Below are 26,578 nucleotides of genomic sequence, written 5' to 3'. Positions count from 1 at the left end.
TCAAATCGGACTGAAATAGCACAAAAACCCGATTTTCAATTTATTTTTAGTATATTTCCTAATTATCTTGTGCATGTTTTCCGGTTTTAAGTGTCCCAGTTGATCTATGTAAAAAAAATCAAATTATATGTTTTGAGAATTTTGGACCTCAATGGAGTTCCTTTAAACTGCTGAATTTATAAAATGGACTTTTTTGTTCGTCATTATTTTGGGTATACCAAGAACAAGTCAGTTAACAGTACAGAGCCAGGTCCGAAAGTACGGATATATCTATACTATGATTGCAAAGGCTATTATTTTGCCAGCAAGAAAAGGGTTATTACGGAATGACATAATTGTGTATGTATTGCTATTTGTGGTAAGCGAGAAACATGTAATACAAACAAACGCTTCGGTTTTCACGACAGCAAATAACAGGTTTTGTTATCAATAAAACCAGATAACTACGGTGGCACAAAGGTGACATGTGTGTGTTTTTATTTATGTCGTGCGCACGAGATACAATGTCGTGGCCACGAGTAACTAAGTCGTGGCCGCGAGATACTAAGTCGTGGCCACGAGATACTTAAGTCGTGGCCACGAGATACTATGTCGTGGCCACGAGATAGTTAAGTCTTGCGCACGAGATAAATAACCAATCAGATTAAACGATTTATATGAATTTTCCTAATTAACTGGACATGTGCTATAGTACAAGGATGCCCCTACTTCACTTGCTTGTAAAACAGTCATTTGCAAATACAAGTTATTAACTGGTCAATGATTTTACATTTAGCGTCATTGTGACTCTGATTTTTGATACAATGGCCTCAAAATTAATAGGTGTCATCTACTGATCAGGTGCAATGAGCTTTCTAGGTTATATAAACCATGGCTTATTCCATCTAAACCATTCATCAGGCAAGGATTTTACATGAAGTGTTATGTTTACTTTGACCCTTGGCTTCAAACATCCTTATAGGCTATCTACTGTCCATGGGCATTGTCCCTACCAAATAAAATAAACCAGGACTAATTCCTTCTCAAGTTATCGTACAATCAAGGTTAACAGGCCGTTGTACGTACAAACTGACCAATTCTAAATAGAATTATCCCCACAAAGGGCGATAACTTAGTCGTAGTCAGACTAATGTCTGATTTATGGGCCTTAGAAGGTGACTTTCTAACATAATACTAAAGAATTTATCAAGTTTTAAGTGAACACTACAGTATTTTCAAAGATTAATGTTGCATATAAATCTTTAAACAGAAGTTTGAAAAATTCATAGTGTAATCTGATTGGTTAATTATCTTGTTCCGAACGACTTAGTAACTCGTGGCCACGACTTATAATTAATTATCTCGTGGCCACGACTTAGTAACTCGTGGCCATGACATAGTATCTCGTGGCCACGATTTAATTATCTCGTGGCCACGACTTAGTAACTCGTGGCCACGACATAGTATCTCGTTCCCACGACTTAACTATCTCGTGGCCACGACTTAGTAACTCGTGGCCACGACATAGTATCTTGTGCGCACGAGATAAATATAAACACACACATGTCACCTTTGTGCCACCGAAGATAACAGCGAAGTTCGTACAATGATTTTTTTTTTAAAGTTGTAAGCTTAGTTTAAATGGTAATGTATCGCAGACGATGTTGATATTTTGATACTTCCATTATCTAATCTTTGCCACCTCGAGACCCGGAAAAATGTTTTTTTTGTCTTGATATGATGTGTATAGCTTTATCTCTACATATTGTATTGGATATCTTTTTAATTAGCATATTCGAGGTGTTATACGAGACGGTTGTTTTATTACACTACCTTCTACATATTTAACATTAATTTTGTTTCAATAAACTTAATTTCCTCCGGTAACGCTGATGTAATCTCAGCAAGCGCATATGAATCGTATATTTCCCATTGCAATATATTTCTCTGTTATTCACATATGAGTAGTTTCTGTTTTTGAAGAGACAGAATAAGGAATAGTCTTTTTCCTATCAGTAACATCAAGATGCTTTCTACTGTCTTTTGTTTTTGGTCTTGTCGGTTCTTTTATGTTGATCTCGGGTGATTCTTTGTCTTCGTTGTTATTTTTAACAATGTCATGAATGACAGCATTTTCTAGATCAAACTCTTGCTTTATTCTGTCTTTCAAATTTCTGTCCATTGTTTCAGGTAAGAAAAGTATTCCGACTACACATATAATTGATATTGTCGCGCATGCGTAGTATAAAAGCCCTGGTATGTAGGTATTCTGAAAAAGTGGGAATTGATAAAAATTTAAAGAAATATTGAAAAATATTCGACTTCATTTTCTATATATACATTTATAAATTAATAGCTACTTTATAATATTATACATGTTCAAAGACAGTTAATATGTTTCATAAGATTATTAAAAAGTATTTCAAAAGCAACATTATGGTTAAAAGCATATGTGCCAGAAAAGATATTTTGAAGGATAACTGAAAAGATAAATTGGGTTAATAAAAAAAAATTACCAAATACACCAGCTGAGGGCCAACAATAGCGCCAATGCGACCAGTAACACTCAGCGTACCAAATCCTATATTTCTATATAAAAAAATAACATACATAAATAGTATAAAAAATGTGGAAGGCTTTAATTTATGCTCTAGCAATCTTTTCACAATTTGCATTTAATTAACAAGTTTCGTGAATTCAAAACAATGCTTTGACAATTCTCGTATGAAAATGTTGTGTACGGAATACACTAAGTCTTGCAAAACTTTGTAATATTTCTGGTTGGAATATGAACAATACGAGTGTAGATTCAGTTCTGAATTTATTGTACAAGTTGAATAAAAGTACATTATGCGAACCATGTTACTTTATTCAACAAATTTAAAATGAACCTACACGAATATCACATACCCCCCAAAAAAGACTGTTTAAATTGAAAAAGAATAAGTTTTCATTGACGCGCCTATAGTGTAACGCTAACAATATGCGCGACTTTACGCTTTGTTTGTATAACGCATATGACGTCACGTCAAAATATAGGCACGGCCGTGCATCACCATTTTTATGAAGACGTAAAAGCGGCAGGGGTATGTAATATAAACACGTCACAATTGCATTTAAAACAATACCTGATCACGGTGGGATAAATTTCTATTGTCATCGTTTGAACAGATCCCCATGCAGTTGCGATTCCCATGTTAGAAACAAGCGCGAAAGCATTTGTTAATTCATCTTTGTTAGGTACATCTGAAATGTCAAAAATATCACAATGAAATATGGGAAAGCAATGTTATAACGAAACCAAAAAGTAACACATATTATAGCTATATTTTCATTGATTATATCTTAAAGTTGTGTAATTTTATAAAAAGGAACTATTTCAGACCGTTTAGTTTTAAGAAACCGGCCCGAGATTGGATCAAATAAACAACAAGCATTTTTATATTCTATCTAACATATATTTGATTGCCAAAACTACATCTAAAGATGCCAAATGTAACAGTATATTGTTTGAAGTATCATGCCGGCATGTCTCCAGATAATCGAAAATAGTTCAAGAAAATCAAAATTGAAAAAAAAATGTACTAAGCTTGTTTGAGAAGTAAAAATGATTCAAGATTCAAGTTGTAAGTTATAGCTATATGTTAGTAATAACTGATTGTGCAGTATTTATCACCTGGTCCATATTTCTAATATGTCAATTACGCTGTAAGGTCTAATTCTTGCCGATTTTGACCTCCTTTTGGTTATTCATATCGAGTTTAAGTGTCGTTTGCGATGTGTTAATTGATTTCTTACTTTACTTCACAATATTTTACTTTTAAATCTATTTTCAGGATTTTCATAGAAATTAGCATGAAAAATCTGGAGGCATGCTGCTTTAAGCTTGTGGTTTTCAAATACCTGAAGTTTGAACGATACCGACAACACTTCCTCCTATAGCAACAGTAGAAAAGCATAATATAGAAGTAAATCTTCGTCCAAATCTGAAATTATGTTGATAAAGAAACATACATAATGTTAAAAACTTATAAATGGTTACACTCCGAGTGATAATGTATATGTTATACTAATATAGCATACATGTGTATATTTTTTATCACCAAATGTAAACAACTCATTGTATGTGAATCTTAAGAGTTCTTATTTTACATTCATTGACCTTAAAATGACAAAAATAAGTTGAAGCTAATGCACAGCTTGTCAGCGTGTTACTATTTATGAAAGCTTTCTTTAGTAGCTGATCACTAGTCGCAACACTGATAGGCCGGTCAAGGTCAGTCTTTGCATATTTATATTAAATCCCTGTTACGTGTACTCTACTTTCTTTACTGGACAAATGGAGAAGGTTAAATTGCCTACCTGTTCTGAAGCCAAAGTGCAATAGCCTTACTAGGTATTTCGGTAAGACCAAACAGAAATAAATTAAAGTAGATGTTTCCGGAAAGTGACTGGATTCCGAACGCTATGCCGTATGAAACCAAACCTAGTGCCACCCTATATAAATAAACCTGACACTTGAATAGTGGGTTGCAAGTACATTGTGTTGATATAAACTTTTTTTAAGGGAAACTATTTGTAAGAATCGATTTCTTTTAAACCTTGAAATAAATATGCGGTAACACAAGTATCTCACGATATAATATTAAACAACAATCGTACCATTCTATAAATATATCAATTATTTTTTATCATGAGCTTTGCAATGAAGGCTCTATGTTTTAAATAATAAATATAAACTAAGCCGTTGTGTGGTATAAGCGATCATTTCGTCAACTTTCAAACTCAATTTGAAATGAAACTAAATATTTAACAGCAGTTGATACATAAACTGACTGCAAATGAGGCATCACATTTTGATCTGTTTAAAAATGAAAAACATTTTGGGTATGACATACTAAAGCAATATCATTCTAAAACATAATAAAGTCAGTTGAAAACTCATTTTATTTCTAAACCGTAAGTAGATTGTGTAAATGACGTATAATGCCATGTTAGTTTTTAAGCGCACTCAATAATAATTTTATCTTTGAAATTTTAATAACAGAACTTACCAGTTGGCTGCCAGTAGAAAGGTTACTTTAACCATTTCCTTTGATTTAAACAGATCTAAAAACGTGTATTTCTTATCTTCTTTTGTATCTGGCTTCCTCAACATTTTATCTATATCAAACTCAGTGCGTCTATTAAACTTTGCCACGGCTCTTACAATGACCTCTGCCTTTTCTGGTTTGTCGTGTGCTATGTACCACCGAAAACTCTCCGGTATAACGCTGTTTGAAAATAAATTAAAGCAGTGATAGAGATGTACTTGTAATTTTCTTGCTGAAATATAGATTAAAGACGGTTGAATAAAAGGAACAATATGTTTTAGAAATGAATAACTTTTTATTCTTTTAAAAGGTCAAATGTCAGTTTTATAACGTTTAAATAATGTTTGATGCTTATCACATAGACAATGTATCGCTGATTTTGAAATTTCTTGTAATTAAGGTAGTAAAATATTAACAAAGTAATTATTTGACTTCTATAAAAAAATCTTAATAATTTAAAATGTACTCATTGCCAAAACTCGATAATTCAGTAAATTAGCTTTCAGTAAATTAGCTTATGAGTAACCTTTTGGAAAGTTAATTATAACAGAACGGACACAAGAAAAATTAAAAGAAGTGTATAAATGCAGGTATGGAGCATATAGGCTTTTTAATAAACGTGGCTTTTGTCATGGCATATAATTCGAAAATTTTGAAAATACATTTAAATTTTTCGATCTCTATTTGCGAATTTTGACGTTTATTATCTTCATATAAATGATTGAATTGATTAAATTTCCTTAGTTTTCTTGAATAAAAGAATTGTGCAGTATTATAAATTTGTCCAAAGGATATCTGTAAGTTTGTTGTTTTTTTGTTTGTTTTTTTTTGTTTTGTTTTTTTTTTACTTTTTTTTGACATTGTATATGTTCATATAGCGTGCTTAAATATATTTATTTCCATATACAACATTCTATTTGCAACTATATTGGTTAATTAAACACATTTGTCATGTAAGAGAAGTTTTAGATATATATTAATTCGACTTACCACCATGCCAGAAAACAGGGTATGCCCATTAAAGCTGTCATCAACTGTATATACCGCCAGTCATGAATTAACCAGGCCAGAAGTGAAAACAGACACGACTGAATAGGCCAAGATGGAAAACCTACTATCCAAACACGCCATTTCGCCAAGGTAAACTCGGACAGGAGACAATACTGAGTTGTAAGAAAGAATCCCCCACCTACACCTGTAAAGAACCGTGCAATCGCAAACATTTGCCAGCTTGTAGAGAAAAAGCCAAACAGGTTAAATCCGATCAGTATAACGATAGATGTAAAGAACGGGGGTTTCCTTCCGAATAGATCTGCTATTTGTCCGGCTACAATGTTCCCAACAAGCACACCGGAAATCTGTATCGAGTTAATGATACTCGGTATGTAATCACGATCACAAACGAGATTGAACTGAAAATAAAATTGATGATACATAATGTTATAGTTCATCAAATAATTATACTTATAATGTAAAATATATAGGAAAAACATGTGCAAAGTAACAAAATAAAAATATTATATGCGTATGTGCGTATGTGAAAGATATACATGATATTTAAAAGTGCAGAGTCAGTTTTATTGCGTCTGTTTATAAGTCCAACATCTCTCAAACCCCCAACTCCTGTTCTTACTTTAGCGACTAATTTCTCGAGTAAAGATATTTTAATATCTTACCTCATTAACTATTGTATTAAGACTGCTTTCAAATCCAAAGTTTTGACATTTGGAGTTGTTTCCGTTAACACACGATTTAGACTGGCAATACTGCACGGCAGTGTTGTTTTCATGAACTGTGCATGTCTTTACATCATTTCCGGTGGCGCCATCTGTACACCACCATGGTGGCGCTGCAGATATTATAATCATACCCATGAAGCTGAAGCAGATGATCGTCTTTATCAAATGAACGACGATACTCATGCGAATCTGAAAGCGACCACATCCTCCAAGGTTCTCAATAATTGCATCTGGACTTGCTACCTTGGTATCATTATCTTTGGAAGTATCGATGGTCGTCATTGCGAGTTATGGCTGTATTTTATATTTTATACATTTTCTGGAAAGAATAAGCATTTGATTATTTTTTATATAATATAGAAAATACGTCCTTTTAGCTGATGTTTGTTGTTTTATTTAAACAAATAGATAGAGGTTATTTGTTACGTTCAGTGTAAGATCGGAATATATTTCACCGAGTGAGCGCCAAAAGGTATATTTCACGAGTGGCGCAGCCACGAGTGAAATTTGAACTTTTGGTGTTCACGAGTTGAAATATATTTCTATCTTACACTCAACTAAACACATTTTCTTTTTATTACATGCGATCAAACGTTAAAAGGGACATTTTTACATAGTAATAAATGAATAGCGCGCCAAATAATTATACAACGTGACGTCATTTCCTTAAATAAAGCAGAACATAAACTTTTTTTTTAATGTTAATTTTAACACTACTAAGTGATGGGCTGCAAGTCACCAAATGACAAATAATTGTCAACTGGACCTCAAAAACATGATCTGCCAAGAAAACTGTTTGGATTGACAAATTAAAAGATCTTTCCTCATATATTTACGTAACAGCCTAGGACAACACCTTAGTGACTTGTGCCTTTATGTTTGTCCCCTTCACCGAGTGTTATGGGGCACATTATCATTGTTTTTTTTTATACAAGAGTTTATTCAATATCAACAGAATAATTTTTGATAATATAATAACAGCTCAATTCCTGGATTTTGGGCTCGGTCCCATTTGGAAGCTTAATACAAACGTGAAAGTGATAAAAGATTTTTTTAATTGTCTGGACAATTGTTTTCACAACGGCCCGGGAAGTGAATCCCTTGCTTGCAGGCTCGAATCTGGAGTTTCTGGCCTTCTCTTAACTTAAAGTAAGTTTTTAAAGGGGGGTATAATTTACAATTTTTTTCGGTTTTTGACTTTTTAAAGATGAACACAGGTTTAATTATCTATCGGGTCCTATTTTTTCTTCCCAGGTCCGATACTCGTGCCTGTGCAACATAGGGCTTGGTTGGTACTTGGAAAAAATACTTGAATTTGTAATAATAAGTATTTGCATTTAATATTTTTAAATGCTTATGAATGAAATATTGGTACAAAACGAAGGGACTTCTAAGGCTAGGAGGGGTCACTGGATTTCAAATGATGGTGTCCCTTTAAAAAAAGGATCTCTTAAAATTTAGTCTAGATAGAAACAATATTATTAAAATGTTAGTGTCGACTCCGTCACAGTTAAGTTATTCAACAATAACAACTATACACATCCATAGGTCCTAAAGTGCCTAATAGTGGGCGTAAATTCTAGAAAATGTCGCAAATTAAACTGACAAAAACTATCGCGAAATAACATGGCAAAGGCAAAAACAAAAAATAAATGACGTTTACACTTACCTACACACACAATAAATCTGTAAGGATATAATATGAAAGGTCGTTATACGAAATCGTCGTTTAAAGTTCCGAATTGAAATGAAATATTGTTTTCGTGTACAATTTTACCATTTAACGTTTCAATACACAATTTGATTTTAAGCGGCAGCGGAAATCACGTCTGCGCATGCTCGAAATAATTTTTTCATCAAATGCTGATTTTTATAAATTATTTCTGAATTAATAGTCTAAAAACACATTTTTATATTTAGATTATAAAAATTAAAACCAATATAAAAACTAAACAAATTAATTTCTCGCACCTGCTCAGGCAAGCTAATATTTATTGGGTTGCCCGAATGGGACCCATATGGGTCCCTCATGGCTTGTATATATGTTAATGCTACGATTTTTATAAAAGATAATAGCAATTTATGCCAAGGTGGTCACACTATAGCTCAAAGTAAACAAGTTCTAAAGAAATAAATAAACGAAAAATCGTTTTTCCTTATAGTGCTGTAATATGGGACCCATATGGGTCCAATATGGGCGTACCCAAATGGACTTGCCCATATTGGTCCCATATAGGTCCAATATGGGCATACCCATATGGGCTTGCCTAGATATAGCCCATATGGGTCCCATATATGCATGTTTGCTGGGGGTATAAGAAATAGACTTTTTAAGGGAAACGGTAGATGTCGTAGCCAGAACGCCAAAGATGGATATATTAAAGACTGTTTGGCTGAAAGATTAAGTGTATCACAGAATTTAGGTTTATAAATTTGAATCTGATTTCATGAATATTATAAAAGCATAAGTTCCCCGTTCTTTTAGTTCAGCTTTACCCAAGTGCTCGATACAATATATACTATATATTGCTATGAACATGTCAAATTGTGTATTGTGTCTTACAAAGTCACGGGACGCTTTAATTTTATGGAATTGTTTGCCGTCTCGTCAAGCGTCTCATGATCCAGATCTAGTCCAAGCTTTATCGATGTTTTCACGAATAATACTGATTGACAACCTGTATTTTTGTTTTCTGTCGATCATACTAATTTTTAGCTCCATTTTGAGACCGATTTTAGCTTTTAACTCTCTGTATTTATTGAGATATACGAATTCCAAGTAGTCTTCACCGTTCACCACGATGTACTTCGGGTAGCGAGTGACGTCACAAGTACTGGGTCGCGCGCTCCTATTCTATTTAAGCTACTGGGTTAACCTATCATACTCAGTTGGGCATTAAGTACTTTACCAACCAGTCGTAAGAAATGTACTCCTATCAGGAGGTTTGTACCCAAATATAATTATAAACATTTAACCTGTCACTGATCTGGGATCTTTATACAATTTTATATAACTCTTAAGTTGGTATTATAAACTTAACTTGAACCCATTTTTAGAACTTTACCCAATCTGGACCGGTATTTGACCCAATCTGGAACTTGACCGGATTCTGACTTGACCCAATCTGGTAAATCTATAATTAACTATATACTTGGAACTCGGATATTATATTATAGTACTAGATCTACATATATGTTTCTCTAATAAGCTCAGTTGTTTACTATAGAACAATCTGGTTAAAGCCAGATTAACTAATATTGTATGTTAATATTTCATGAATAAACTATCATGAACCAATAATAAAATCATAGATTGAACTGGAACATGTCTTATTTATCTCTCAGTAGGTAGAACCAAATCTAATTCCCACACATGTTACTTTCCCCTTATTAACGCCTGGCATATATTTAAATCCTGACTAGCTTTAAGCTAACACCTTTTTCTCACTTTTAAGGGGGCGTAACAATATTCAGAATTTTGGTTTTGTTGTTATTCTATAAGTTGATAAAAATAGATCAGTAAAGGTCAAAGGAAATATATTTTCCGCCGGTAAAGTGAAGGGAATTAGGCGGTAAATAATTTCCTTTGGATTGGATAGAGCTTTTGAATGTACCAATCAGAAGTTGTTTTGTTCAATTACGTATGCACGATTTACTGTGCATTATGAATTGTAATTAAAAGTCATTCAGCTTTGGGTATCGATACTTTACAGTAGCATTAATTTTTAACGTGTATTTAACTTGTTGATTAACAAAAGTTCGGGAAAATATGTTTACTAGTAACAATACGAATGCTTACATGTTGATGGTTTTATATATATATTGGTATTAGTTGTTTGAATTGATACTTTATCATTTATATGAAAGTGATGGATGTATTTATTAATAGATTTACTAGTATACTGGTATATGTTTATATATATGTTTGTTGGATTGTAATGGATTGTAAAAGCTTTACCCAAGTGCTCGATACAATATATACTATATATTCAGAATTTTGGTTTTGTTATTGTTCTATAAGTTGATACAAATAGATCAGTAAAGGTCAAAGGAATAAAAGGTGTCATCTACTGATCAGGTGCAATGATCTTTCTAGGTTATATAAACCATGGCTTATTCCTTCTAAACCATTCATCAGACAAGGATTTACATGAAGTATCATGTTTACTTTGATCATCCTTATAGGCTATCTACTGTCCATGGGCATTGTCCCTACCAAATAAAATAAACCAGGACTAATTCCTTCTCAAGATATCGCACAAACAAGGTTAACAGGCCGTTATACGTACAAACTGACCAATTCTAAATAAAATTATCCCAACAAAGGGCGATAATTTTGTCAAAATTAATGTCTGGTTTATGGGTTTATGGGCCTTTGAAGGTGGCTTTCTAACATAATCCTTAAGACATGTATCACGTTTTAAGAGAACACTTCAGTATTTTCAAAGATTTATGTTGGTTAATAATCTCGTTCCCACGACTAAGTAACTCGTGGCCACGACTTAGTAACTCGTGGCCACGACATAGTTTCTCGTGGCCGCGACTTAATTATCTCGTGGGCACGACTTAGTAACTCGTGGCCACGACATAGTATCTCGTTTCCACGACTTAACTATCGCGTGGCCACGACTGAGTAACTCGTGGCCACGACATAGTATCTCGTGTGCACGAGATAAATAAAAACACACACACACATGTCACCTTTGTGCCACCGTAGATAATAGTGAAGTTCTTCAAATGATTTTTTCAAGTTGGAAGCTTAGCTTAAATGGTAACGTATCGCAGACGATGTTTATATTTTAATTACTTCCATTATCTAATCTTTGCCACCTCGAGACCCGGAAAAATGTTGTTGTTTTTTTGTCTTGATATAATGTGCATAACTTTATCACTTTAGATTGTATCAGATATCTTTTTTAATAAGCACAATCCCGGGGTTATACGAAACGGTTGTTTTATTACACTACCTTCTACATAATATTATCTAACATTAATTTTGTTTCAATAAACCTAATTTCTATCCGGTAACGCTGATGTTATTTCAGAAAGCGCATATAAATCGTATATTTCTCATTTCAATATATTTCTCTGTTATTCACATATGAGTAGTTTCTGTTTTTGAAGAGACAAAATAAGGAATAGTCTTTTTCCTATCAGTAACATCAAGATACTTTCTACTGTCTTTTGTAATTGGTCTTGTCGATTCTTTTATGTTGATCTCATGTGACTCTTTGTCTTTGCTGTTATTTTTAACCATATCATTAATGACAGCATTTTCTAGATCAACCTCTTGCTTTATTCTGTCTTTCAAATTTCTGTCCATTGTTTCAGGTAAGAAAAGTATTCCGACTACACATATAATTGATATTGCCGCGCATGCGTAGTATAAAAGCCCTGGTATGTAGGTATTCTGAAAAAGTGGGAATTGATAAAAATTAAAAGAAACACTGAAAAACATACGACTTCATTTTCTATATACATTTATAAATTAATAGCTACTTTATAATATTATACATGTTCAAAGACAGTTAATATGTTTCATAAAATTATTAGGAAATATTTCAAAAACAACATTATGGTTAAAAACATATCGATATGTGCCAGAAAAGATATTTTGAAGGATAACTGAAAAGATAAATTGGGTTAATAAAAAAAACTTACCAAATACACCAGCTGAGGGCCAACAATAGCGCCAATGCGCCCAGTAACACTTAGTGTACCAAATCCTATATTTCTATATAAAATAAACATTCATAAATAGTATAAAAATGGGGAAAACTTTAACTTATACACTAGCTATCTTGTCACCATTTGCATTTAATTTACAAGTTTTGTGAATTAAAAACAATGCTTTGACAATTCTCGTATGTAAGTGATTTGTACGGAATACACTAGCAATTCTAAGAGGATATTTTTTCGTTTGAGTGAAATATGGATTATTTTTTCACGAAACATGATAAAATGCCACATATTTCCACGAGCTGGGACGGCGAGTGATAATATGTGGCATTTTATCATGTTGAGTGAAAATGTATACCATATTTCATGAAACACGAAAAAATAACCTTTTTATATAATTTCATTATCAAAGAAAAATGGTTACGAATCCCCTTGCTTGCTACGCAATTGCAATTGTACAGCGCGCAGTAATATAATTATTGTCTTGTTTTGCACGCGATATTTTGCGCTACATTGTGACGTCACGTAACAAACTCTTTAAACGTCTGTACAACGTTCATGACTGAATTAAAGATATTCGTGTTCGGATTTATTTTCTTAGTTAGACCATTTCCTATCATTCTAGATAGTTTTCAAAACAAAATTCAACAAAAAGTTGTTTTGTATTTATCAGATTTTTCAAACAAAATGGCGAAAGAAGTCCCTTAAAATAGATATGAGTTTTGATTCCGCCCACTTTCATATTTATACTTCATATTTATTTTTAAAAGATATGAAATATATTTGACTGATATGGCATCATATTTCATGGGTAAAATTAAATGATTTGTAATATTTCTCTTTGTAATATGAACAATATGCATGTATAGAGGATATTATATGAATGTAGTTTCAATTCTGAATTTATTGTACGAGTTGAATAAAAGTACATCATGCGAACCGCAAAATGTTACTTTATTCAATAAATTCAAAATGAACCTACACGAATATAAATTATATTTATCACATACCCAAAACATAGACTAATGAATCAGTTTTCATTGACGCATGTAACGCTAACATTTAGCGCGACCTTACGCTTTGTTTGTATAACGCATATGACGTCACGTCAAAATATATGCACGGACGTGCAATTCCATTTTTATGAAGACGTAAAAGCTGCACGGGTTTGTAATATAAAAATGTTTCAATTGCATTCAGAATAATACCTGATCACGGTTGGATAAATTTCTATTGTCATCGTTTGAACAGATCCCCATGCAGTTGAGATTCCCATATTAGCAACAAGCGCGAAAGCATTTGTTAATTCATCTTTGTTAGGTACATCTGAAATGTCAAAAATATCACAATGAAATATGGGAAAGCAATGTTATAACGAAACCAAAAAGTAACACATATTATAGCTATATTTTCATTGATTATATCTTAAGTTGTGAAATTTTATAAAAAGGAACTATTTCAGGCCGTTTAGTTTTAAGAAACCGGCTCGAGATTGGATCAAATAAACAACAAGCATTTTTATATTCTATCTAAAATATATTTAATTGGCAAAACTACAACTAAAGATGCCATATTTCTAATATGTTAATTACGCTATAAGGTCTAATTCTTGCCGATTTTGACCTCCTTTTGGTTATTCACATCGAGTTTAAGTGCCGTTTGCGATGTGTTAATGACTTTCTTACTTTACTTCACAATAGGTTACTTTTAAATCTATTTTCAAAATTTTCATAAAAAAGCATGAAAAATCTGGGGGCGTGCTGCTTTAAGCTGGGGTTTTTCAAATACCTAAAGTTTGAACGATACCGACAACACTGCCTCCTAAAGCAACAGTAGAAAAGCATAATATAGAAGTAAATCTTCGTCCAAATCTGAAATTATGTTAATAAAGAAACATACATAATGTTAAAAACTTATAAATGGTTACATTCCGAGTGATAATGTATATGTTATACTAATATACATGTAGCATAACTGTGTATATTTTTAGCATCAACTATAAACAACTCATTGTATGTGAATTTCTTATGTATTAATCTTAATTATAAAAAGTATCTTAAGAGTTTTTATTTTACATTTATTAACCTTAAAATGGCGAAAATAAGTTAAAGCTAATGCACAACTTGTCAGTGTGTTGCTATTTATGAAAGCTTTCTTAAGTAGCTGATCACTAGTCGCAATAATGATAGGTCGGTCAAGGTCAGTCTGCACGTCAGTTAAACCCGACATGGCTGTCAACTAATGCATATTTATATAAAATCTCTTATGCGTATAAGTGTTCTTTACTTTCTTCACTGGACAAATGCGCTATGGGAAAACTAAAAGTACCCACCTGTTCTGAAGCCAAAGTGCAATAGCCTTACTAGGTATTCCGGTAAGACTGAACAGAAATAAGTTGAAGTAGATGTTTCCGGAAAGTGACTGGATTCCGAACGCTATGCCGTATGAAACCACACCTAGTGCCATCCTATATAAATAAACCTGACAATTGAATAGTGGGTTGCAAGTACATTGTGTTGATATAAACTTTTTTTAAGGAAAACTTTTTGTAAGCATCGATTTCTTTTAAACCTTGAAATTAAAATGAGGTAACACAAGTATCTTAAGATATTATATCAAACTACAATTGTACCATTCTAATAATATATCAATTATTTTTATCATGAGCTTTGCAATGAAGGTGCTATGTTTTAAATAATAAAACTATAAACTATAAACATAAACTAAGCGGTTGTGTGGTATAAGCGATCATTTCGTCAACTTTCAAACTCAATTTGAAATGAAACTAAATATTTAACAGCAGTTGATACATATTCTGACTGCAAATGAGGCATCACATTTTGACCTGTTTGAAAATGAAAAAACATTTTGGGTATGACATACTAAAGCAATATCATTCTAAAACATAATAAAGTCAGTTGAAAACTCATTTTATTTATAAACCGTAAGTAGATTGTGTAAATGGCGTATAATGCCATGTTAGTTTTTAAGCGCGCTCAATAATATTTTCATCTTTGAAATTTTAATAACAGAACTTACCAGTTGGCTGCCAGTAAAAAGGTTACTTTCACCATTTCCTTTGATTTAAACAGATCTAAAAACGTGTATTTCTTATCTTCTTTTGTATCTGGCTTCCTCAAAGCTTTATCTATATCAAAGTCAGTGCGTCTATTAAACTTTGCCACGGCTCTTACAATGACCTCTGCCTTTTCTGGTTCGTCGTGTGCTATGTACCACCGAAAACTCTCCGGTATAACGCTGTTTGAAAATAAATTAAAGCAGTGATAGAGATGTACTTGTAATTTTCTTGCTGAAATATAGATTAAAGACGGTTGGATAAAAGGAACAGTATGTTTTAGAAATGAATAAATTATTATTCTTTTAAAAGGTCAAATGTCAGTTTTATAACGTTTAATAATGATTGTGGAGTAAGTTTGATGCTTATCACCTGCACAATGTATGACTGATTGTGAAATTTCGTGTAATAAATGTAGTAAAATATTAACAAAGTAACTATTTGACTAAATCATTATAAATGTACACATTAACAAAACTCGATAATTCAGTAAATTAGCTAATGAGTAACTTTTTGGAAACTATTACAGAACGGACACAAAAACATTAAAAGAAGTGTATAAAAGCAGGTATGGAGCATATGGGCTTTTTAATAAACGTGGCTTTTGTCATTGCAATTCGAAAATTTTGAAAATACATTTAAACGTTATTTTCTCGATTCCTATTTGCGAATTTTGACACGTTTATTGTCTTCAAATAAACGGTTGAACGGATTTGCTTAGTTTTCTTGAAAAAAAAGAATTGTGCAGTATTATAAATTTGTCAAAAGGATATCTGTAAGTTTTTGTTGTTGTTTTTTTTTTGACAGTGTATATGTTCATATAAAGTGCCTTAATATATTTATTTCCATATACAACATTCTTAGTTGCAACTATATTGGTTAATTACACACATTTGTCATGTAAGAGAAATTTTACATATATATTAATTCGACTCACCACCATGCCAGAAAACAGGGTATGCCCATAAAAGCTGTCATCAACTGTATATACCGCCAGTCATGAATTAACCAGGCCAGAAGTGAAAACAGACACGACTGAATAGGCCAAGATGGAAAACCTACTATCCAAACACGCCATTTCGCCAAGGTAAACTCGGACAGGAGACAATACTGAGTTGTAAGAAAGAATCCAGAACCTACACCTGTAAAGAACCGTGCAATCGCAAACATTTGCCAGCTTGTAGAGAAAAATCCAAACAGGTTAAATCCGATCAGAATAACGATAGATGTAAAGAACGGGGGTTTCCTTCCAAATAGATCTGCTATTTGTCCGGCTGCAATGTTCCCAACAAGCACGCCGGAAATCTGTATGGAGTTAATGATACTCGGTATGTAATCTCGATCACAAACTAGATTGAACTGAAAACAAAATTGATGATATTTTATGTTATAGTTCATTAAATAACTTTTCTTGTAATATAACATATATCGGGAAAACCATGTGCTGGGTAACAAAACAAAAAATATACTCGTTTGTGCGTATGCGAAATATATACACGTAGTTGAAAACCGCAGAGTCAGTTAAATTGAGTGTGTTCATGATTGCAACATCTCTCATGACCAGCCCCTTCTCGAACTTCAGCGGCTAATTCAACGAGTAAAGATAAACTAATATCTTACCTCATTTACTATGGAATTCAAACTGCTTTCGAATCCAAAGTTTTGACATTTGGAGTTGTTTCCGTTAACACACGATTTAGACTGACAATACTGCACGGCAGTGTTGTTTTCATAAACTGTACATGTCTTTACATCATTTCCGGTGGCGCTATCTGTACACCACCATGATGGCGCTGCAGATATTATAATCATCCCCATGAAGCTGAAGCAGATGACCGTCTTTATCAAATGAACGACAACGCTCATGCGAATCTGGAAGCGACCACATCCTCCGAGGTTCTCAATAATTTCATCTGGACTTGCTACTTTGGTATCATTATCTTTGGAAGTATTGGCGGTCGTCATTGCGAGTTATGTCTGTATTTTATATATTATACATTTTCTGGAAAGAATAAGCGTTATGTTACTTTGATATATAATATAGAAATTACATACTTTAAGCTGATGTTTGTTGTTTTATTAAAACAAATAGATATATTTAATGTATTCTAGGTAAGATTTATAACTCTAAAGAATGAAAAGTAAAAAGATATTGTTAAGTGATTGTTCTCGCAGTTGAATTTATTTGAAGGAATCTAATTTTGTATAAAAGTTGAATATTTAAACAATAACCAATATTTAGAAATTAATAAATAGTTATATTTAAAAAAATATCATAAGTTTTTCACTTTATTATGTGTATACACGTCAACATTTTATTAACAGCTTAAAAGTAACTGTTTTATATATACAAACAACATTGCGAATTCATATGATTTTATTGTTTCATTATAAAAAATATTTAATATAAAATGCAAATGCAAACACATACCTCAAAAACCGCAAGCCTTTCTAATTTTAATGATATTACATTCAGGCAAACTGTTAATCCTTCTTAATGTTTAAAAACAACATCTTTTATGTTTCAAGAGATGAATTTTTCAAGTCCACGTTATTTGGCCCTAGCTACATTTACCTATATGCATCGTAAAGATGACAAATGGATTTCGTTTGTAATTGTCATCCCGTATAACACTCTAATTATCTCTTGAGTGCACAATTATGACTGTTTACGTGTTATGCGTATACGCTAACAAACACTAAGCTGGCCTGACTGACTGTGAGAAATATACACTGTTAAAGGCATATTATATAAAAAATATCAACGGTGAATATACTTTGAAAAGTTAAAGAAGTTTTAAAAATACTCTGATATTGACCTTTTATGTTTTACAAACGTTAATTCTGAATCAAACCGCCTCCGTGGTCGAGGGGTTAGAGTCGATGACTTCTAATCCAGTTACCTCTCTGGCGCGGGTTCGATCCCCGGAAGATGCTTTGGTAGTTTAGCGCGGAGGAAGGTAGTCTAGTACTGGTGTAACTCTCCATGAACGATGGTTAGGAAACAACCCGCCTATTTGACTGAAATACTGTTGGAAAAAGGCGTAAAATGAAACAAACAAACAAACAAAACAAAAACAAATTCGGAATCAAGTAGATATCTGAAAGTCAGTACTAAAATAGATAAATACAAAATCCCTAAAGAAAGCCCAACACGGCAAAATTGAAAATGTTGCAGGCTCGGTTTGATTGAGCCTGTTCATGGACGGTACTGGAAAGTGCAAGTTACCGTCCACGCCCCCTAGCACCGGCTTAAGCAGAATTCAACATTTAAACATGCAATAGTAAAATTTTGAATTTAGAAACATCCGCAGATGTGTTCATACAGCGGTTATCATGGAACCTTCAATGTGACACTTCCGTGCCATTCCATGAAAAGCGGCGTATGGTCCCCAAGTAATAAAAAGTGTGTGCCCTAAACGAGAAAACAATGGGCGGAACTAAATAAAATGGAATTTTGAAAGGGGATCAGAGGTTATGAAGCCTGCGTATCACAGATAAAACGTCAAAAGACAAATTTAAAAAGCAGGCAACATATCCTAAGGGTGATTCAACATTATTCAAGTAGGAATATTGGAACCACCCAACTAGAAAATGCCGAAAAGTTGAAGAAATTTATAGATTATACTATAATATCTGTGCCCAGATTAATAACATTACGCTATCATAAACAGAATTTTCCAACACACATTTGTAAATATATACATTTTTGTATTCATAGTACATGACAAATTTTTGTTTTATATAATTATCTTTATATATATATATATATATATATATATATATATATTAGTTTACAACTGTGTCGAAAATATAATGTTTTCAGTAGAGTGAATTGTATCTGATGTATCAGCCATAGTAACTGTAAACACTTTCTTGCCGCTTTGTGTTGTATATCCATTCACATTGTCCAGCCATTCCGTGGACTTTTCTTTGGCAATGTCACCCTCCATCTCTATTCTATTTTCTTCGTTGATCTTATCATTTAAATTTTGGTTCATAGTCTCTGGCAAGAAAAGTAGTCCGATTATACAAACGACAGATATTCCTGCGCAACAGAAATACAATAATCCTGGTGTGTAAGTATTCTGAAAATAAAGAAAATGCTTATTTAACAGTGCACGTTTGTACAAAAGAAAATGGTTAATTTCATTTTTAAAAAAATACAAAATGTAGCCCCTAACCGCTGTGGGCTTGAATCCAACCATATTTATTTTCGCATTATTTTGTGTATGAAAGCTATCTAGCTTTGTTTCGAATCAGCTGTTTGCTTGCGCTTGAAATACCGCCTAGAATGGCATCTATGAAAAGACAGGAAATACGTTATATGATCATACATGTAGTATGTCTGTGCTACATGTTTTTATAGTAACTAACCTTTTTACTTTTATCTAATGCGTTGTGCTCATAAATATCAAAACAAAAATTGTATATCGAATATATACGACAAAATCGTCACAAAACTTAGTAAAATAAAAATAAAGCAATAAATTAACGTTATTCAAGATTTTTTTGTTTCTCATACTTATAAATATGTGTTCTTAAATATCATAAGCAATATGTGTAACAGTTTCCAATCAGTATATGGGCTTAAAACTGACAATTTTCTGGTAAAATCTGATGGAAATTTATAGAAACTTCTTTTGGGTCAGGTGATTTATTTATATCGTTCATGCAAAGTAAATTAATAAAATATAGATATGAGTTATGGGAAAATATGAACTTATTTTGACTTTTACATGTTCACTAACTTACACCCTTAATGTCACTTTAATGAAAACAAAAAACACGAAAACTCCTCACCAAATAAACTAACTGAGGTCCCAGTATAGCACCTATTCGTCCTGTGACGCTTAGTGAGCCGAAACCGATATTTCTACAAACAAGCGAACTTTATTAAAGTTGCTACATAATTTATTAAAAGAAAAAAGTGTAAAAAACACTATATTGAATATCAAATTTATAAATATATTAATTTATAAAAAGAAAAAAAGTGTTAAAAAACATTAAATTTAATATCAAATTGATACGAGCAACATTGTTTATATTACATTGTTTATATCATATTTGTAATTATTATATAAGTAATACGTTTATATTTATAACATTGTTTATATGAAATTAGTAATACGTTTATATAACATTTCTTTTATATAATATCACTTATACTTTTTTATAACATTTATATAACTTAAGCATAAAAACATAAATGTCTACTTATTTCATATATATTTATATTCATATATATTTGTTCCGCATAATTAGGAATAAAGACGTGGTAACAACAAATATAAAAAATAATAATCCTTATTTAAATCTTCAAGTCAAACTTTTATGCGACAGAATATAACTTTCTTTTGTTAAAATGGTCACATAAACATTTAAACATAAAATACACCATAAAATAAAAAAAACACGAAAATATCAGTTGAAGTACTCTCAGATGTTCATTAAAAATGGAGGTTTGGCGGTAAAATCAGTCAGAGTACACCTAGAATGTTGTTGAAATCTAAGATAAAACTACCTGATTACTGTCGGATACAGCTCAATGGTCATCGTCTGTATTGGTCCCCATGCCATAGATATACCCATGTTGGCTACCAATGCAAACCCATTGGTAAGTTCGTCCTTGTGCGGTGCATCTTAGGATTAAACATTCGTATATTATTTACAACAACAATTTATTTAGCACCTAGCATTTACATACATATACGTACTGACGTGAACTTCGAATGACTCTTTACAAAAGACAAACAAATAAAAAAAAATAGCGAAATAAGCATGATCGTACAAATCCTTCAATTTGGATTTGCAAAGTATATCGATTTTTGTTTGCTGTTTGTGTTTGTTATTTCTTATTATATAGCATTTTTAAAGAAAAATAAACGACAATGACTTCTATTATTGTCGGATAAGGTATGGTTCAATTTATCAGTGTTTTGCATCTGAGCAGAAGAATTTGTTACATCCAAGGCAAAGAATAACTGTATCCTTTGCATCAGCAATAAAAATGATTCTGACTAGCCCCAATAGGCGCGAGTCTCCCCTAAAGAGGTGGGGGTGCCTATAAATTATAACGAGGGAGAGACGAGGGATAAAGACATTTTTATTGCATTATTGTTGTGTTATAATTCTACTCCACAGAAAAAAAAGTCAAATAAAGTTGATGTTTAAAAGATTATTAAGTTTGTTCCGCATCATTAGAAATAAAGACGTTTCAATTAATAAATAGCATTAATTGCATTGGTGTCTAAATAATTCAATGATCCTTATAAAGTTTTTATTTTCAAACCGTTACCAGCATTTTGATAAACCAAAATATTTTAAGTTTTAAGGTTTTATTGAAAAGACAAAACGGTTATTAGTAAGGTAAATGTCAAATGTTTCATAATAAAAAATAATAAAGAATGATTACTAAACGTCTGTACAAATCCTACAACAGATCCGCCTACAGCAACAACTATAAAACATAAAACCGATGTCGCTCTTCGACCAAACCTGTTATGTAAACACAAAATGAAAACATGTAAAGACTAAACACATTTCACATTTTGTGGCTGTGGCGTTGCCGTTAATCAATTTTAATCAAATTAAATCAAACGTCAATTCAACATTGATAGAAGATTGTCCTTGTAAATTGTTATTGTAATTTTAAACTCGTAGAATCATATCAACATCATAAAGTGTAATAAAGGGAAAATACATTAAAGTAGATTGATCTACAATGGGCACATTTTTCATAAGTAGTTCAAATATTGATATAAACAAAAGAAAAATAAAAATGTATCATTAGGATATTATTATAAATTATTTCTTGAAAAAAATCGTAAAAATATGTTGTTTTTTCCTGTCTTTCTTTCTTCTCCTTTTCTTTCTTTCTTTATTTCTTTCTTTCTTTCTTTCTTTCTTTTTGGTTGAGATTTACGTTTCATTAACACAGTATAGGTCATATGGCAACTTTCCAGCTTTACTTATTAAAGTGTAATGTTTGCCTTTAAATGATTTAAATTGTACCTGTTTTGAAGCCAGAGCGCAACTGATTTGCTGGGAATACCAACAATACTAAATAGGAAAACATTTAAATAAATGCTTCCAGAAAGTTCCTGGATCCCAAATGAAATCCCATATGACACAACACCAAGAGCAATCCTAAATGGTAATATATCTGTCACATATTAATACGTACATGGTAAATAAAAATTATGGAATCAGTGAACTACAAAAACACGTTATAAATTTAAATTTATACCAATTTAAAATCAATTTTATTCGCCAACAATCTATAAGTTTGACTCTTTTGTCAAATTCTAATCCTATGATTTTAAAGCTTCAATACATAAGGTATCACACAAAGGTTTTAAGTCATACAAAATAAAATGTTTATGCCGCTCCAGTTTTTACATTTCTGTTTTGTTTGTTGTTGTTTTTTCCGGGGTTTTTATAGGGTTATTTTTTTTATTCATTATCATCTAAAGCCGCCTAGTGACACCCTGAGATCTAAGATAAGACAAGCTTAAAACGTACCAGCTGAATGACAGAAGAATCGTTATTTTTGTCAAGTATCTTGATTTGAACAAATGTAACACTGTGTATTTCTGATCTTCCTGCTCTTCCTGGTTATCTAGAACTTTGTCTATATCGAATTCTTCATGCTTGTTATATTTGGCTATGCGTGTAATGATTTGAGCAGCCTTCTCTGGTTTATCATGGGCTATGTACCAACGGAAACTTTCAGGCAATGCACTGAAAAGATAGATTTGGTAGTAAAACGATATTAGTGTAATGAATATCCGTTTTCTGTCTCCTACAAAAAAGTAAAATTACAAACCTTTAAGGTAAGCCAAAAACGGCAAAGTTGAAAATGCTGCAGGCTTGGTTTCATGGTCAGTCTGCCATACATAGGCCTAAGCAGAACTACATATTTTAAATGGAATGGTTTAATATAACGATTTATTTCAAAATGACAGCAATCGTTTAATATTTTACGATAAAATTATAATATATACTTATTAAGCTCAACACTCTATTGTTCTTATTATGCAAAGAAAATATTTACAGTCTAGAGTAACAAGCAAATGAAATAATGTCTTAAAAATAATATATTGTTATGTAGTTTTTATTCTTTTAGATTTTCTTCTGGAATGAGGGTGTCATTGTGAAAAGAAAACTTACAACCATGCAAGAAGACATGGAATAGCACAAAGAGCCGTCATTAGTTGTATGTATCGCCAGTCATGTAACAGCCATGCCAACAGGGACAACACACTTGACTGAATAGGCCATGAAGGGAACCCCACTATCCAAACACGCCAACGTGCCAGAGAAAATTCCGAAAGGAAACAATATTGTGTCGTCAGAAAGAAACCACCGCCCATGCCAAGGAAAAATCGTGCAACTGCAAATACTTGCCAACTTGTTGAAAAATAGCCGACAATATTAAATGAGAAAATAAGAAGAATTGATGCAAAAAACGGTGGTTTTCGCCCAATTAAATCAGCAATTTGTCCTGCAGCAATATTGCCAACAAGGGTACCAGCAATTTGTACTGAATTTATTGTACTTGGAATGAAGTCTAGGGCACAAACCAGATTGAACTGCAAATAAAGAAAATAAAACATCTGACATAATTAAGTTCAAGACATTTGTATTTCATTAAAAACAAACGTTACGGAATTGCTATAAATTGTATTTGTTTGTCGGTATTATTATCTGTATGTCGGTATCAAACATATTTTTAAATAAAATTTAATTGTTTTATCTTCTACTATCCAATTTTATAATAAGTATCATCCACCACTGTTTAGTTAATGTTGGAAAGATATGATATGGTTCCCTTGTTATTTAATCAAGGTAAGCAGAGATTGGTTCAATAATATTGTCTGAAAACATTAGCATTTATGACACGTATTTTTGGTACCCTTAAATTTACCTTAAAACATTGAAACATGTATTGTAATGATTAATGTATCAACACAGTTATTTTGCGGAATAGATTATAGTAATATTTTACCTCAGTGGCCACTGTCGTAAGGCTTCTATCAAAATTCACTCTGGAACACGCCGTTCCGTTTATATTACACGCTTTCTTCGGACAGAAATCAAAGGATGTCCCGTTAACGTCAGCATGACATGACGTCATATTATTTCCAATCATTTTATCCTCACCCCCCACCGCTGCGTTTTTGATATAAAAAATCTTTTCCAGAAAAGTGAAGCAGATTTTGTCTTGATGAGTGAACAAACTTTTGCCATGCGTACCTGGAACCGACCACATCCGCCAATATCTTCAATAATTTTATCCGGACTGACGTGACTACTGTCTCCATCCTTAGCTTGGGTAGGCATATTTTACGTACTAGAGGGTATGTAACAAAACTATTAATCATTAGTCAAAAATATTAATCATTAGTTAAACCATTTATCTTATTTCAGAAACTGCACATATACAAGTAAATTCTTACATATTACAATGCATGCAGTCAGCTAGGAATAAGAAACAAGAAAATACATAATATGTCAATTCTTACCCAGTTGAATAAAAAAAGTTTTGTTTGAATAAAGAATAAAAATTGGCTTTTTTAATTGTATAGAACATAATCTTTGATAAGCATAAAATAGCTTTAGCATACATTTTGCCAATATACATGTGTACATGTATTTACATTATAATTTTTTAACAAATAAACCGTTTCTTTCCACTTTAGTTAAATGTTTCTAAATTTCACTGTACAGTGGAGTATGGAGTATTAAGAATGTGCACCTTATTAGATTTAAAAAGAAATATTTGAATGCGTTAATAGCTGATTAATTTTTAAATGACTAAATTAAAACAAAAAAAATTGATATGACTTGAACATTGTCGCATACAAGCTGTATAATTTCTAATTTGTAATTAAGAAAAGACCTATGAATGTCTTTTCTAAATATAGCTCACTAAGTTGAATGTATTATACACATTATAAACATATTATATTGTTATTTTTAAGAAAACACTTACAAATTTGTTTCATGCAATTTTTAAAAGCTTCTCATCTATGAAATCAAACCTTAGTCATGAATTAAAAGATCCCATTGTTATTCAAATTAAAACATGAACGCAATTACTTTCCTTCACGTATATATTATATTAATTGGTATAGTAAGTTATTCATGCAAATAATGTTTTTAAATTGTCTGATTAAAAAACTTTACAAGTTTACAAGTGACAGTTATCCCATAACGTTGTGAATGTCACTGAAACAGCTTGGTAAAGTAGGTCATGCTAAGTATTCATGAGTTACTTACTATTTTTTTACGGTGCAACATCACAATTTAGGTCAATTGATTTAGGCTTTCCTCGGGTGATGCAGACTTAAAGCAACACCAGGGGTCAAACCTGATGATACTGTCATATAAACGTTTTACTAATATAATGATTACATATTTAATATAAATAATGTTATATAAACGTATTACTAATATAATTATTGCATAAAGAAATGAACAGTTATATTAACCTGTTACTAATATATTATAAATAATGTTATATAAACGTGATGCTCTTATCAAATTGATATTAAATATCATGTTTTAACACTTTTTTCTATTAATAAATTATGTAGCAACTTTAATAAAATTTGCATGTTTGTAGAAATATTACTCACGGCTCACTAAGCGTCACAGGACAAATAGGTGCTAAACTGGGACCTCAGTTAGTTTATTTGGTGAGCACTTTTCTTGATTTATTTTCACATTAAATTGACATTAAGGGAATATAGTGAGTGAACATGTGAAAGTCAAAAAAGTTTACGTGTTCCTATAACTATTTCAATCTTATAATTTTAATTGCAAGAACAATAAATCACACACCTCATCCAAGGAAACTTCTGTTGTTATCGTTCAGAATTTACCTGTAACATTTAATTTATAAGAAGAGTGCAGCAATCTTTTTATAGTTTTGTCAGACTTAAACTTTGTTCGAAAAAAAATTTTTTTTCAAAAGCAAGTGTTTGTCAATCACCATTGAAACAGTC

At 32.0% G+C, this 26,578-nt stretch overlaps 3 protein-coding genes across 3 annotated transcripts; all 3 read right to left on the bottom strand.

Annotated features, from left to right (window-relative positions):
- Positions 1-1,547: 1,547 nt before the first annotated feature.
- On the bottom strand, positions 1,548-7,152 carry LOC132713630 (organic cation/carnitine transporter 2-like). Its single transcript, XM_060696278.1, has 8 exons — positions 6,749-7,152; positions 6,063-6,484; positions 5,034-5,252; positions 4,342-4,476; positions 3,883-3,965; positions 3,108-3,225; positions 2,496-2,568; positions 1,548-2,248 (listed from the first exon to the last, which is right to left on the bottom strand). Exons 1-8 carry the CDS (start codon positions 7,091-7,093, stop codon positions 1,934-1,936), a joined length of 1,710 nt encoding a protein of 569 aa, XP_060552261.1. The 5' UTR covers positions 7,094-7,152; the 3' UTR covers positions 1,548-1,933.
- Positions 7,153-11,811: 4,659 nt separating this feature from the next.
- On the bottom strand, positions 11,812-17,602 carry LOC132713623 (organic cation/carnitine transporter 2-like). Its single transcript, XM_060696272.1, has 8 exons — positions 17,187-17,602; positions 16,504-16,925; positions 15,530-15,748; positions 14,823-14,957; positions 14,279-14,361; positions 13,699-13,816; positions 12,473-12,545; positions 11,812-12,221 (listed from the first exon to the last, which is right to left on the bottom strand). The coding sequence occupies exons 1-8, from the start codon at positions 17,529-17,531 to the stop codon at positions 11,907-11,909; spliced, it is 1,710 nt and encodes a 569-aa protein (XP_060552255.1). The 5' UTR covers positions 17,532-17,602; the 3' UTR covers positions 11,812-11,906.
- A 1,758-nt stretch (positions 17,603-19,360) lies between these two features.
- On the bottom strand, positions 19,361-24,737 carry LOC132713629 (solute carrier family 22 member 4-like). Its single transcript, XM_060696276.1, has 8 exons — positions 24,577-24,737; positions 23,739-24,160; positions 23,091-23,309; positions 22,581-22,715; positions 21,982-22,064; positions 21,091-21,208; positions 20,370-20,442; positions 19,361-19,654 (listed from the first exon to the last, which is right to left on the bottom strand). Exons 1-8 carry the CDS (start codon positions 24,718-24,720, stop codon positions 19,361-19,363), a joined length of 1,488 nt encoding a protein of 495 aa, XP_060552259.1. The 5' UTR covers positions 24,721-24,737.
- Positions 24,738-26,578: the final 1,841 nt, after the last annotated feature.

This window comes from Ruditapes philippinarum, unplaced genomic scaffold (assembly GCF_026571515.1).
Source record: "Ruditapes philippinarum isolate M1 unplaced genomic scaffold, ASM2657151v2 ctg919_1_1_1_1, whole genome shotgun sequence".
Taxonomy (NCBI): Eukaryota; Metazoa; Mollusca; class Bivalvia; order Venerida; family Veneridae; genus Ruditapes; species Ruditapes philippinarum.
Note: the sequence above shows the minus strand (reverse complement) of the source record. Positions and strands in the feature narration are given on the sequence as shown.

Excerpts from the sequence above, each read along its gene's own strand:
- LOC132713630 (XM_060696278.1), bottom strand. The coding sequence starts at position 7,093 with ATGACGACCATCGATACTTCCAAAGATAATGATACCAAGGTAGCAAGT. Across the intron at positions 3,226-3,882 it reads CGGTATCGTTCAAACTTCAG|ATGTACCTAACAAAGATGAA; the intron begins GTATTTGAAAAC and ends TTGACATTTCAG. Across the intron at positions 2,249-2,495 it reads GCCCTCAGCTGGTGTATTTG|AATACCTACATACCAGGGCT; the intron begins GTAATTTTTTTT and ends CCACTTTTTCAG.
- LOC132713623 (XM_060696272.1), bottom strand. The coding sequence starts at position 17,531 with ATGACGACCGCCAATACTTCCAAAGATAATGATACCAAAGTAGCAAGT. Across the intron at positions 16,926-17,186 it reads TGAATTCCATAGTAAATGAG|TTCAATCTAGTTTGTGATCG; the intron begins GTAAGATATTAG and ends TTTTGTTTTCAG. Across the intron at positions 13,817-14,278 it reads CGGTATCGTTCAAACTTTAG|ATGTACCTAACAAAGATGAA; the intron begins GTATTTGAAAAA and ends TTGACATTTCAG.
- LOC132713629 (XM_060696276.1), bottom strand. The coding sequence starts at position 24,720 with ATGATTGGAAATAATATGACGTCATGTCATGCTGACGTTAACGGGACA. Across the intron at positions 23,310-23,738 it reads CCATGTCTTCTTGCATGGTT|TGCATTGCCTGAAAGTTTCC; the intron begins GTAAGTTTTCTT and ends CTATCTTTTCAG. Across the intron at positions 22,716-23,090 it reads ATTCTTCTGTCATTCAGCTG|GATTGCTCTTGGTGTTGTGT; the intron begins GTACGTTTTAAG and ends ATTACCATTTAG.